Source organism: Ascaphus truei, chromosome 3 (genome assembly GCF_040206685.1).
Source record: "Ascaphus truei isolate aAscTru1 chromosome 3, aAscTru1.hap1, whole genome shotgun sequence".
Lineage (NCBI taxonomy): Eukaryota > Metazoa > Chordata > Amphibia > Anura > Ascaphidae > Ascaphus > Ascaphus truei.
The window spans coordinates 288,160,469-288,175,053 of record NC_134485.1 but is presented as its reverse complement, the minus strand read 5'-3'; the positions used below and the strand labels follow the sequence as shown (position 1 = coordinate 288,175,053).

General features: G+C 42.8%; 2 protein-coding genes across 5 annotated transcripts in view; one reads left to right on the top strand and one right to left on the bottom strand.

The window, feature by feature from the left end:
* Positions 1-4,494, bottom strand: part of COMMD6 (COMM domain containing 6) — a 31,303-nt gene extending 26,809 nt beyond the window's left edge. The window contains exons 1-2 of one of the 3 annotated variants that reach the window (XM_075590987.1): positions 4,358-4,494; positions 3,698-3,906 (exon numbers count right to left, since the gene is read on the bottom strand). In XM_075590987.1, coding sequence (XP_075447102.1) covers positions 3,698-3,854 — 157 coding nt within the window. In that variant the 5' untranslated portion in view covers positions 3,855-3,906; positions 4,358-4,494. Of the gene's footprint in view, positions 1-3,413; positions 3,543-3,697; positions 3,907-4,357 lie in introns of those variants that run through there. The other 2 variants (XM_075590989.1, XM_075590988.1) reach the window with 2 other exon arrangements.
* A 21-nt stretch (positions 4,495-4,515) lies between these two features.
* The window catches only part of UCHL3 (ubiquitin C-terminal hydrolase L3), a 59,660-nt gene continuing 49,590 nt past the window's right edge, over positions 4,516-14,585 (top strand). Inside the window, exons 1-2 of one of the 2 annotated variants that reach the window (XM_075590991.1) lie at positions 4,516-4,923; positions 5,018-5,029. In XM_075590991.1, coding sequence (XP_075447106.1) covers positions 4,882-4,923; positions 5,018-5,029 — 54 coding nt within the window. In that variant the 5' untranslated portion in view covers positions 4,516-4,881. Of the gene's footprint in view, positions 4,924-5,017; positions 5,030-5,111; positions 5,133-14,585 lie in introns of those variants that run through there. The other variant, XM_075590992.1, reaches the window with a different exon arrangement.

Sequence of the window (14,585 nt, the reverse complement as noted above, 5' to 3'; positions counted from 1 at the left end):
AATGTTTAGAACAAAAAAGGAAAAACGAAAACAGAATAAGTATTAGCATAACTGAAACTAAGGCTGCGTCCAGGGTGAATCCAGCCGGGTGAAGGCGCGCTGAGGCTGAGAGAAAGCGGGTGCTATCCCTGGCCTTAGACCGCGCGCCGTCCAGGGGCGTGTCGGGGGGGCTGTGACGTCACGGAGCTGGTTCGTCCTCATTGGGCGAACCGCTCACCTGACCGGCCCTGCGCTCCGGCGAGTGCAGAAACTAAAAATTGTGTAAGACCTACGCTTCCGCACGCATGCGGAAGCGTGCGCGAGCCCCTGCTAAAGCTGCTCTTATTGTGGCTGCAGGGGCTCACTGCCGAGCAGCGGTGCGCCTCAGCACGGGTCAGCGCCTAAGCGTTGACCATGCCCGAGGCCTAATCTCAAAAAAAAGATGAACGGAGGAAAAGTAGGACTGGATGAGAGGGGAAAGCTTTCCCCCCTCCCATTTTTCTCCTGTCTCCCCCCCTCCCATTGTTTCCTTTCCCTTCCTAATCCTACTCTTCCTCCGTTCATCTTTTCTTGAGATTAGTTTCAGTTATGCCAATACTTATTGTTTTCGTCTTTTGTTATTCTAAGCATTGGGTACTGGTTCATTTGGCTGATGTATTTTATTTGGTTTGTTGTTTTCTGTCGTATGTAATTGTGTTAGCCCTGATCTATTAGACATGCCCCCTACCATGGGCTAGCAAATTGTGAAGTTTCTTTAGTGTGTGTGTGTGTGTGTGTGTGTGTGTGTGTGTGTGTGTGTGTGTATATATATATATATGGAAAAAAGCTGCGCCTTAAAGGAACATATATACTGTGTATGTCTATGTAGAAATATCTAATGTATAACCTAAATAGTCTAAGCAATGTTGTAAAGGTATGCAGACCTATAACCATAAGATAGGCCTATAACAAATATACAACAACAACACATGAAAAAAAGCAAATGAAGGGATAAACCAGTCCTCAAATAGTTCCGATGATGAATATGGGTGCTGGTGTGCAGGGTCTCCGGCAGCTCTCAGTGTGGACCTACCACGTCCACAGGATATCTAAAAAGGAAAAAAGAGGAGAGAGCGCACGCCCATAGCGTATAAAAGTATATTTAATGAAGGGGAGGGGGGAGGGAGGGGTAAAAAACGCACTTACAAGAAGTATAATAAAATCAAGCATATGTGATAATAATCACCACCATCCGGTCTAACTGCAAGCTCTTGGGGCAGTCCCAGGCTCCGTTGGTGAAGGAGCAGCGTCTCAGCAGATTTCCAGGACTGATGTAAGTCATCCGGTCAAAATGCAGACTTTGGGGGCATTCCCAGGCTCCGTTGGCGAACGAGCAGAGTACCAGCAGTTTCCCAGGGCTGGTGTGCTGTGAATAGTCCCAGACAAAAAGTTCCGTATAGGTAGTGCCTGCAGCACTAGCGCTAGGATCAGTCCGCTCCTGCGCTGGAAGTAGACTTCAATGTCAGTGCGTCTGACGTCACGACGCTCCCTGACGCGTTTCGTCAGTCTCGGCTAATCCCTTTGAAAAAGTTAGCCGAGACTGACGAAACGCGTCAGGGAGCGTCGTGACGTCAGACGCACTGACATTGAAGTCTACATCCAGCGCAGGAGCGGACTGATCCTAGCGCTAGTGCTGCAGGCACTACCTATACGGAACTTTTTGTCTGGGACTATTCACAGCACACCAGCCCTGGGAAACTGCTGGTACGCTGCTCGTTCGCCAACGGAGCCTGGGAATGCCCCCAAAGTCTGCATTTTGACCGGATGACTTACATCAGTCCTGGAAATCTGCTGAGACGCTGCTCCTTCACCAACGGAGCCTGGGACTAGAAAAAACAAAAAAGTGTAAAAGCGCCGAATGGGTTTTAAGTTTGAATATGGGCAATGGAGCAAAAATAAAAAGCAAAAAACTAAAAAGGTCATGTGACATGAACCAGTCCGGTGCAAGTGAGTGTTTGCTAATACTGAAGATAAAGATAGATGAAAGTAGAATAATCAAAGTAAAATAATCACAACCCGGTGGTGAGTGCAGCTTCTGATAATAGGGAACCCCCCGTCCCTAGTATGACCGTTACAACAAAAAGAAAAAAATAAGAAGCGCACAGTGGGGGTTGTGATTAAACTAATGTACTTTATTAAAAGAACTTGTCCCAAAAAAACATCCTCTGGGACAACAATGATATCAATATATATATATATTGATATCATTGTTGTCCCAGAGGATGTTTTTTTGGGACAAGTTCTTTTAATAAAGTACATTAGTTTAATCACAACCCCCACTGTCTGCGCTTCTTATTTTTTTCTTTTTGTTGTAAAGGAGCCTGGGACTGCCCCAAGAGCTTGCAGTTAGACCGGATGGTGGTGATTATCACATATGCTTGATTTTATTATACTTCTTGTAAGTGCGTTTTTTACCCCTCCCTCCCCCCTCCCCTTCATTAAATATACTTTTATACGCTATGGGCGTGCGCTCTCTCCTCTTTTTTCCTATATATATATATATATATATATATATATATATATATATATATATATACATATATATATATATATATACACATATATATATATATATATATATATACATATATATATACATATATACAGAGAGAGAGAGAGAGACAGAGAACTCCCATCTGAGTAATAGACCCACCCCCTGACGAAGTGTTTAGACATGCGAAACGCGTTGAGGTGGTCTACTAGCACAGGACAGAGTGACGTCACATACCAGAGTGTTTTTTCTGCCTAGCCTTTGAGAGGATTATTGCCTGCAGGAGCTCCATAATCTCTTAGGCTGTCTGGACATGTTAGTCCAATGACTGGGAGAGACTGTGATATTGCTGCCTATCTTTTTATCTTTGTTTATTATGTTGATAAATTGATTTTATGTGGAATTGATTTTGCCTTTCTTTTGCGCTCCTCTTTGTGTGTTTGTCTGTACTTTTCAGTTTTTTGATCGTGGGAGAGTTGCGCTGCAGAATCGGCATCAATTTTGGGTCATCTCTGGAAATCCTAGGATCAGCGCAGACCCATAACACCCCTTTTTCTAATAAACTCTGCCTTAATTGAAGTCTATAAAAAAGGTAATTACTATTGCAGATGAATGGGACATACTTTAAGTGAGGAACACTTGGTTGATTTTAAAGTAACAGTTATATAATAAATGTATACCATAACTTAAATATTGCCAGAGTGATGTATAATAGTATTTATGCAGCAGCGACAATGTACAGTTTGCGGCGCTTCACAAAATGACAATACAATACATGAATTAGCTATACATGAGCTATGTTTAGACAGGGGTGTATAGTTATCACCCTATGCTACCCATGCATTACTTTGCAGCTTGACAAGTAAAAGGCGCAGTTTGCAGCTCCCCGGTACCTGAACCTTACCGAGTGCTGCCAGCTCCCTCTCACACATCTCCACCTCACACCTTGCAGCCATAGAACCCCGTGACGCGCCTACCCAAGTCACGTGAGCTAACCAGGGCGGGCAGTGGTGCCAAGTGTCAATCACGTGGCCACGCGTCAGCCATCTTTAAGCAGGGCAAAAACAAGATCCTCTGCGTACAGATATTACGCGTTTCCAAATACTGCCAGAAAGGGGCGGGGACGGGGGGAATCAGCAATATTCATAATGTAAAGAAGAAGTATGTTTAGAAAAGATATGTTCTTACCGTGTGCAGAGGGAAGGGCACTCTTTATTTTCACATTGCAGCTGGATGTCATTTCGGGCCGCAGATTCCATGATTGGCTGAGGGGCGGCACGGCGCACTTTCCTATTGGTGGAGCTGTGCCTGTCCCCAGTGCGAGGCTTGACACGCAACCTAACATCAGTGTGTAATTAAAGGGGCCGGCAGAATCACGGATTCATGTATGTTACCTACTGGGGAACAAAGTAAAATCACTCAGCCATATAACACCATCTACATTGTTAAATGCGGCTTGCAAAATAATAATGAATACATAGTTAACCATCTTTTCATACACACCGAGCAATACATCTTCACCCAACCCACTACACATGAACTGAGAGTGTATTACGCCCGCAGGCATACAAACAACATTATCGGCTTATTCACCGACTCTGCTTAATACATAGGAAATAGCAGGGCAACGTATAACCACTGCGCATTGAAAATATACAGTACTTTGTATTGCAAATCGGTGTCTACACAAAAAGAGCTGGAAAAAAAACAGCAAACCAAATAGCCAAATAAAAGCCCCGAGGTTGTAATTTTACATCAAGGTTTGACTTGCCCAGAACAGAAGCCCAAGGAAAGCACAGCTGCTTTTTATATAAGGTTGGCAGAAAAAAGACCAATACAGTACTGTACAGTGGGGTTATACAGCTGTTCCCTTCTCGTGTGAAAGCAGCTGTTCTAGTTACTGCTCCCTCTGCTGGTTGTGGAATGGTGTTGTTTGGAATGTAGTGTTTCACTTCGAACTCGGCGGTATTGTGACGTTTAACACATTCATTGCATAGAATCCCTCGGCTCTCCTGCGTTCCACGGGTTGCACTCTACCCCCTGACTCAGGAAGAGCTCAAACAAGAGCCGGTAGTGGGGGGTGTGCAGAATGTACAGCATAGCTTTTCTCTCAACAAAAAGACAACGTTAATGCTGTGGTCGACGTATTTTCACTTTTTATATTCATAAATTGCATTCAGTTGTGGTCTAGCCTGAAATAATGTGTTTCAGGAATCGAGGAGACGACCTATGCTTTTCTGCGCCTACCTGTGCGCATGTTGGATGGGTCCCTGGGTCAAGTTTAGTAGACGGAAGACTGAATGCTGCTGTCAGAGCTGGAGAATCACTAATAGATATATAGATACGGTGCAACAAGCAAATACGTCGCCATCATGCAATCCATGCGCTGGCTGCCACTGGAAGCTAACCCAGATGTAAGGGATCTATTTGGAATGACTATATAAATACATATGGTTTTTTGGTAATTAAAATGGTAGAAAACTATTTTTTCTTTCCTTTTTTTTGCAGGTTATGAATCAGGTGAGTGATCATTTCAGATCTGCGAATACATTTCCCCTCGAAGATTTCCAAAATGTTTAAGTTTCCTGAGAGCAGAGATTGGTTTAAGGACTACAAATGAGGTGTAAGTATAGATATGCCTGCTTGAGATACAGGCACTCCTTAAAGTTTGGTTTTTGGTAATCTCATTTACATGCATTTGTATTCTGCTCCTGATATCTCAATGTCTATGTGACATGAAGTCGGATGTTTTCCATTGATGTTCTTTTATTAGGATTAGAATATAGTCACATAGCATACTGCTATGGCGTTAGGCTTAGTAATGCTATGATTGTTGAACAGTACTTTAAAGAATACCGAATTAAATGATTAGCCCCATCTATGCACAGAGACCTGCAGAACTCATGTGAAATTGCTTTTTATTGTATACCAGAAGTATCATTTAAATCGCTCCAGACATAAAGTACTTGATGAGCAAGTAAAGCCACACTGGGTGTAACACTTAAGACTAATTATTAGGAGGTCGTCTCTAGCTCTGCACGATTACTCATTGCATTGTGCAATATGGGTTGTTGGCTACTGTGCAAAGAGGAATATTTGGTGGTTTTATTTTTCCCCGTTTTAGGAATTAGAACAGTCCAAAGAAAAATGAGCAGACTTTGTGAAACATATAATTTTGCCCAACCTTGTGTGTCATTCTACTGCATGGCTTGAATATTTAAAGTGTAATTGAAAGTGTCTGTCTTGTGCTGCTTAGTGCAAGCCATCTGGAGTAAACATTCAAATGTGCACAATGTGACTTATTTGTCAGTATTTAAACTGATATGATATATTTTGCACAATAGGACAGACATGAAACACTTGAAGAGAGGACAGTCTCCCAAATGTTATCTGCTTTTTTTAATTTATTTTTTATTAGTGAATAAAAATACCCCTTGTGGGTACATTGGCATGTCTCAGACAGGTCTGCAACCCTGCCTTTCACAATTATCACCCAGCATAGAGTGCTTCCTCCATAGCCAGGGATTCTGGGCAATGACATGCAAATAAGCACTGTGTGTCTGTCACTCTTTAGTTCTCATTCATTTTAACATAGAACTGTATTTTTTTTTAAATTAAAAACATTTTAAAAAAAAGCTGAATATTGAGATGCTATGCTGCCTCCAAGGTGGTCATTTATGGTACAGGAAGTATCACAGACATCAAAGTAAATATCATATTTTTAACCCTTCCAAAATAACAGGAATATCAGTGAGACTGACTCCCATACAATCAGTGAGAATTGACAGGTCTGCATGGAAGCATTTGGAATAAGGCTTTTCTTAATTGGGAAGTAATCTGCCCTTAAATAAAACACGGAGGGGATGTGAAATGCATTAAATGCATGCCCTTATTGGCGCTTCTTTAATCCCTCCACCCATAATTGTTAAGTTTATTTATTTATCAAATATTTTACAAGGAAGTAATACATTGAGTTACCTCTCGCTTTCAAGTATGTCCTGGGCATAGAGTTATGATGACAAATAATACATGGTTTCAAATACATAGTTACATAAGTGAACAGGGTATACATTATATACAAGACATCGCATGCACAGTTAAAGATAATATATATTATAGGCGTATGTAACAGTTACAGACCAGATTAAAATGTGAGACAGCTTTAGTTTTGAATGCACTTAGATTGGTGAGACTGGTGGTGGCTGTGAGTCTCCGGTAGATTGTTCCAGTTTTGGGGTGCACGGTAAGAGGAGGAGCGGACGGATACTTTGCTGAACCATGGGACCATAAACGGTCTTTTGGAGTCAGATTTCAGATAAGTGCTGCATGTGGTAGGGGTGAGGAGCTTGTTCAGATAGACGGGTAGCTTGCCCAGAAAGTATTTGAAGATGAAACAGGAAAAGTGAACTTTGCGCCTAGAATCTAGTGATGACCAATCTAGTTCTTTGAGCGTTTCGCAGTGATGTGTGTTGTAGTTGCATTGGAGAACAAAACGGCATATTGAATTGTAGAGGGTATCAAGTTTTCTAAGGTGGGTTTGAGGTGCCGAGCCGTATACTATGTCTCCATAGTCGATTATTGTCATTAGCCAAGTAGACAACTTTATCACAGGATTAAGGCATTAGTGCAGTATGTTGTAAATTTCCCATTTGATTGTTTTATAATGTTGTGACACACAGGTTTTTATTATTTATGTGTACATTTTTACTGCCTTAAGGGTGTATATGTGGCAACATCTCCACTTTTTTTTGTGATTTATTTATTTTTCATCTTAACACCTTTGCTATGATGCCTTTATTTAGACAGTATGTTGGGAAGTTGCTTTTCCCTGTCAGGGAAGCTCTGATCTTCCGTCATTTGACTGGAGCAATGCGCATACTTGGCATGGAGAGCAGCTTTAGAAAATATTGAATTGGGGCCTAAGGGTGCAGTTTAAATCAATGGCTGAATGTTTCCTAAACCATGTATTACAACTAAAAAAAAAAACCTTTTGATGCATTAATACAATATTTGTCTTAATCGCTATAGGTGCTCTGTATTACGTCTACAACGATGAGGGTTGTGTGTGTGTGTGTGTGTGTACGTACGTACGTACGTACGTACGTACGTACGTACGTACGTACGTACGTACGTACGCACGCACGCATCAGTAACTGCCCATCGCTGTCAGGAGCCAATTGCCTGATGTACATGATGAGCAGAGGGTGGAGACCCTGTGAGTGAGGAGCAGAGGATGTGCAGTGTGGACGGATCCATCAGGTCCAGGAGGGATCTGTAGTCTGAACCCACATGGGGGGAGATAGAGATGTGAGGGAATCTGAAGCCTCCACACTCGCATCTGGAGTTGATGGTGTGGCCTGGACATTTGTTTTTATCTTTTTTAACCTTAAAATTCTCCAAACACAACTTTTATCCTTTAAAACAAACAGCCACTCAGGCATTTCTACCCCTAAAAAATAAACACAAACAGTGCAAATAACAAAAATGTAACAATGACAATAGTGATCTACAATAAAAGTCCAAATTGGGGATTGCTGCTCACAATGAACAGGATCCTAGCCCATATCCCAAAGTACAACCAACAAACAAAGGAACGCAAAGAGCCCCAAAAGGGGTAAATGTTAGTTAGCAATGATAGTACACTGGTATAACAATACTGTCCAACACCTACCCCACTACCACTAACTCAACGCCAAATGTCACACATCCATTCAATCGTTTCAGTTACAGCTCCCAAAATGTCCCATGTTAAACTATAGGCCAGGGGTGCGCAAACTTTTCCCCCTACGCCCCCCTGCCTCCTCGCACCCCCCTCCTTGCCTTCGGGGTGAGAGGTGGAAATAATTGATGACATTGTAAAGTATTAAATGAAATAGATGCAGTGGGGGGGGGGGGGTAGAGGGGAGGAGAAAGAATGAGGTGGGGAAAGGGACAAAAAAAGTAAAAACAGTCATTATTATTGCAGGCATTTATTCTAGTTTTATATTAAACACAGTAAAACAGATAATCTAACATCTACATCATCTGAATCTACCGTGTTGGCCTGAATATAGTACGGCCTCGCACATACAGTAATACAACCCTAAAGTTTTGAAGGTGTTCTACATGAAAAATAAAAGGTGTTGGGCTGCACATATAATACGAGTACAGTTTTTGGAAGGACATTTTTAGGAAAAAAACACAGCACTATATTCGGGCCAATACTGTACTTTGTGTCAACAATCTTTGAAATTCTCAATTGTGTACTGTAGAACAAAATTGTATCAGTCCTCGGAGTATCAAAACGTACTGAAGTGAACAATTCCAACTTGAAATTCCTGCATAGCATGTATCATTTTCATTGTCATAAAAATGACTATGTGCTTTGTTTTTCATTTTGTTACCATCATACAACATTCACACCTATGATAAAGTGTTTAAGGAGACGACGCAGCTGCCTTGTGAAAAAGATGCAGACCGGGACTTGACTGTGATCAGTGCAAAAGCTTTAATGGCACATAACAGCAAAGAGATCCACTCTCTTGTGTGCTCATTTGCATGTCATTTCCCAGAATCCCTTGCTGCAGTGGGAGCGCTGTACGCTAGGTGATAATGGTTGAAAGGCAGGGTTGCAGACCTGTCTAAGACATGTGAATGGGCTCACAAGTGATATTTGTATGTATATATTTTTATTTTGTATATTTCTATACCACCGATTTGGTTACTTTTCCCTCACATTGATGTTCCTTATTTATTTTTTTTGGTCTTACCACAGTAATTACTGTATATTAATTCCTATATGATATATTAACTCGTTCCTCTGGAGGAAATCTCATACGCTCGCAGACTTCCTTCACTACAAATTTATGCTGTCTGGGTTTCAACTCTGCCCTCTTTCCAACCTACTTTTCATCACTAATCAACACGCACAAGTCTAACCCACGCCTACTCTTTTCTGTCTTTGACTCTCTACTCAGACCACCCTCGGCTGCCTCCTCTTCTTCCTCCACCTCACCTCAGGACTTTGCTGACTTTTTTAAGGATAAGGTGGAATCCATACGTCAGAACATCCCATCCCACACCGCTTCCTAACTCTCCTCCTGCCTTCCTTGATTCTTTTTCCGCTGTCTCGGAGGAGGATGTGTCACTGCTGATCTCCTCTTGTCCCTCTACCACCTGCCCTCTTGACCCCATTCCCTCCCATCTACTAAAACCTCTTTCTCCATCTATAATCCCTATGCTCACACAGATTTTTAACTCTTCCCTCTACTCTGGTACCTTTCCCTTCTCCTTCAAGCATGCAACTGTTATACCATTACTCAAAAACAGCAAGCTTGACCCTACCTGTCCTTCTAACTATCGACCTGTCTCCCTTCTGCCTTTTGCCTCCAAACTCCTTGAACGTCTTGTATTCTCTCGATTGCTACACTTTCTCAACACCTATTCTCTCTACAATCTGGCTTCCACACTGCTCACTCGACTGAAACAGCCCTCACTTAAATAACTGATGTCCTCCATGCTGCCAAAGACAGAGGTCATTACACTCTTCTCATACTACTCGACCTCTCTGCAGCATTTAACACTATGGACCACACTCTTCTCCTTCACATTCTCCATACTCTTGGTATTCGGAACAAAGCTCTATCCTGGATCTCCTCTTACCTCTCCCATCGCACTTTCAGTGTCTCTTTTGCTAACACCTCCTCCTCCATCGATCTCTCTGTGGGGGTACCCCAGGGCTCTGTCCTGGGACCCCATCTCTTTTCTCTTTACACACTCTCTCTAGGTGACCTAATCACATCTTTTGGCTTTAAATATCACCTCTTTGCTGACGACACAAAAATTTACCTTTCAACCCCTGACCTTACACCTGCTGTACAAACCAAAGTTTCTGAATGTCTCTCTGGAATATCATCCTGGATGGCCGTTCGCCGACTGAAACTTAACATGGCAAAAACAGAGCTCCTTATACTTCCTCCCAAACCTGGTCCAATCCCTGCTGCCTCTCACTTCACCCTCTGCTCCTCCTCTCTCTCCCATTGGTATTCCCTCCTTTATAACCCCTGTCTGTCCTCTCACTCATTGCTCTGCATAGTTCTTTGTAACCTCTGTGTGTGCAGTCCTATGCTTGGCTCTCCTGTGGTTTCCAGCTTCTGTTCCTTATCCTACTTACCCCTGGATTTCCCTGGCTTGACCTCTGCTTGTACTGGATTACCCTGCTCTCTACTGCCCTTGAACCCTGCTTACGGACACGACCTTGCTGACTTCTGTTATCCCTGGATTCTGGCTTACGAACATTACGATCCTGCTCTCTGTACCCCTGAACTCTGGCCCACGGACATCACTATCCTTACTCTGAATCCCAAGGCGTTGAAAGTATAACTAACCATCTTTCTACAGGCCCGGCAACACCATACCACACTCCGGGCACGCCCTCACTGCTGTGGGTGCGTAGTAAAACCCTTCCCACCTCAGTACTGGGGACTGGCCAGGTCTGCGGGCATACAGGCGTTACACTTCCACATTACTGTTGGAAGTACCATCATTCACCCATTAGCCCAAGCACGCTGCCTATGGGTCACACTCGACTCCTGTCTCACATTCGCCCCTCACATTCAAAATATATCTAAAACCTGTCGCCTTTTCCTCCGCAATATAACAAAGATACGCCCTTTCCTCGGTTGCTCGACTGCTAAAACATTGTCTCAGGCCCTCATTCTCTCCCGCTTCGATTACTGTAACCTCCTGCTATCTGGCCTTCCTGCCTCTCACCTGTCTCCCCTACAATCAATCCTAAACTCTGCTGCCAGAATCACTCTACTATTTCCGAAATCTGTCTCCGCGTCTCCCCTGCTAAAATCCCTCTCCTGGCTTCCTATCATATCCCGTATCTCGCACTCAATTCTCCTCCTCACTCTTTAAAGCTTTACACTCTTCTGCTCCTACCTACATCTCAGCCCTAATTTCTCACTATGCACCATCCCAACTCTTGCGTTCTGCTCAAGGATGTCTTCTATGTACCCCCTTTGTATTTAAAGCCCTCTCCCGCCTTAAACCTTTCTCTCTTTCTGCCCCGCACCTCTGGAATGCCCTTCCCCTCAATACCCGACTAGCACCCTCTCTATCCACCTTTTAAGACCCACCTTAAGACACACTTGCTTAAAGAAGCATATGAGTAGCACCATAGATATTATTAGACACATGATACATAAAGCTTGTCCCCCTGCAGGTGCACTTTTCTGAACGCCCTCCTACTGTCTCTGAACGTTCTCCCCACCAATTAGATTGTAAGCTCCCCGGAGCAGGGACTCCTATTCCGAAATGTTAACTTTTTATGTCTGAAGCACTTATTCCCATGATTTGTTATTTATATGATTGTCACGTGTATTACTAATGTGAAGCGCTATGCACATACATACATACATATTACTGATAATCCCATTTAGCTGTTTCCTTCAGGAAACTGGAACTAAATAAGCATCCGTGTACTCTGCAGTCCATACCCCCGATGAAGTCACGTGGACTGTGACGAAATGCATAGGGATATTGTTTTCATACTGAGTGCACGTTATCACGCTAGCGAGTGTCATTGAACTCGGAGGAACTGTGCTACTGTTTGCTACACTGTTTCACTAACATTTTCTTGCTGGTCTGTCATCTTCGCCGGCTGTGACCACTGCATCTGGATTACAGATCCTTTGATCGGGTACCTTTTTTTGAGGTCATCATGGATGATACAGCTGGACGATATCATAGGTTACACTGTGAGAGGACTGACACCTATTATATCTCCCAATTGCGTAATTCTCCCCTTTACTTGTGAGCGTATCTATATAGAGGTTTTTTAATTACCACATTACATTTTACATTGGATTACGCTATGTGACACGCAGTTCTCTCTTTCTTCCGTTTCTACACATACATGTATAGACCGTATTGGACCGAATATAGTACGGCCTCGCACATAATACCACCCTAAAGTTTTTAAGGTGTTCTACATGAAAAATAAAAGGTGTTGGGCTGCGCATATAATACGAGTAGTTTTCAGAAGGACATTTTTAGGGAAAAAACATAGCACTATATTCAGTCCAATATGGTACATTGTGGAAGTGTGGAAATTGGGCTGTGGGAATTGAATTATGGTATGGGGTCTCTGAGACAAATTATGTTATGTTATACTAAGGCTGCGGCTAGGCCAGGAGTGAGGGCACTGGCGCTCGTGCACGATGATGTCACGTGCTCTTCTCGACCAGGAGATTTGTGGACTGCTAGGTACGGGTGTGTTGGGGGGCGTGGCCATGACATCACGGAGCTGGTTTGCCCTCATTGGGCGAACCAGCTCACGTGACGTGCCAGTGGAGAGGCAAGTTCAAATTTGCTTGCTTTGGCGAGCAGCTGAGTGCCGTGCATGCACGGGCGCTCGCTCATGCTGGCCACACACATTGAGTGGATCTCTTTGCTGTTACGTGCCATTAAAGCTTTTGCACTGATCTGAGTCAAGTCCCGGTCTGCATCTTTTTCACAAGGCAGCTGCACCGCATCATCAATCTGTCTCCCGTTGTTTACCTTCGGTAGGAGCTCGGCCTCTGGAGCCCACGTCCAAACAATGAGTCAATTCTGGTTTATTGCTGGTCCTGCTCATACAAGAAATACCTCATGCCAGAGGCTATACGTGGGATATTTCACATAGACGGTTACTGTGATAAAGGATTACTATGCTCATTCATTTATGAAGTTTGGAATTTACTGAGAAGCGCCGCTAGGGGGCGTTGGACTCCCATTCCTTTCTCTGCATAAACTGATTAAAGCTGCAGTTCAGTCTATATCCTGCATGTGTGTTTTTTTTAATAAATCAGTTCTGTAGTAAGAAATAATACTTTTAGCATTTTCTGTTTTTAAAAAAACTTTGAAAGACCAATTTTCTTGTATTCTATTTTAACAGCCATTTGCTAAGGCACTGCCCCTTCATGGCCTGTCACAAACCCAGGCACACCCCTTTGTCAGCCCTGCCCTCCCTCTCTCTAAACGTGCACTAGCATCTGGTCACATGATCTTCTTCATACAGTAGTACATTCAAGGAAGCTGGAGAAAAGGGATCAGCCATGCATAGCAGCTCGGATAGGCGATTTCAAACTTATTACAGTGTTTATTCCATTCATTGCACGTGTATATAATGTAAAATTGTAATAATTCCATTTATAGCAAACGTGTATATGTGAATATTATTTAGATGTATATGTATGTTACTGAAATGTGGAGTGAGTGTGTAGGTAAATACACACAATACACTTCCACTGTATATATATATATATATATATATATGTATATGTATATGTATATGTATATGTATATATATATGTATATATATATATATATGTGTATATATATATATATGTATATATATATATATATATATATATATATATATAATTATATATATTATATATGTATGTATATGTGAAGTTATGTGAGTAAAAAAGTGACAAAAACCCTCCATAGCAAGGCAAATAGCAAATGGAAATATTACTGTATGCTCATTTGTATGTATATATATATTTATATACACACACACTTCAAATACGGATAGTGATTCACGTAAATGATATATATATTCACTTTCTGGGAGTATAAGAGTGACTGTCCTGTTGTTCCTTTTTTTGTATCCATCATTGAATGGTATGCACCCTCTCTACGTTTATTTTATACTAGCTGAGAGACCCGGCGTTGCCCGGGATGTAATGTTCCCGCTCCTCTCTCTCTCCTCACCCCTCCCCCTCTCTCTGTTTGTCCCCCATTCACATCAATCCAGTTCCCCCCCTCCCTCCTTTACAGCTTCATGCAGTGTGTGTGCGTCAGTCATTGTGTGTGCGTCAGTCAGTCAGTGTGTGTGCGCGCGCGTCAGTGAGTCTGACGCAGAAACACAAACACACACACTGACTGACGCACACACACACAGTCAGTGTGTGCGTGTGTGTGTGCCTCAGTCAGTCAGTGTGTGCGTGCGGCAGTCAGTCAGTCATTCAGTCAGTGTTTGGGTGTGGGTGTGGGGGTGTGCGCGCGCGCGCGCGTCAGTAAGTGTGTGTGTGTCAGTCAGTGT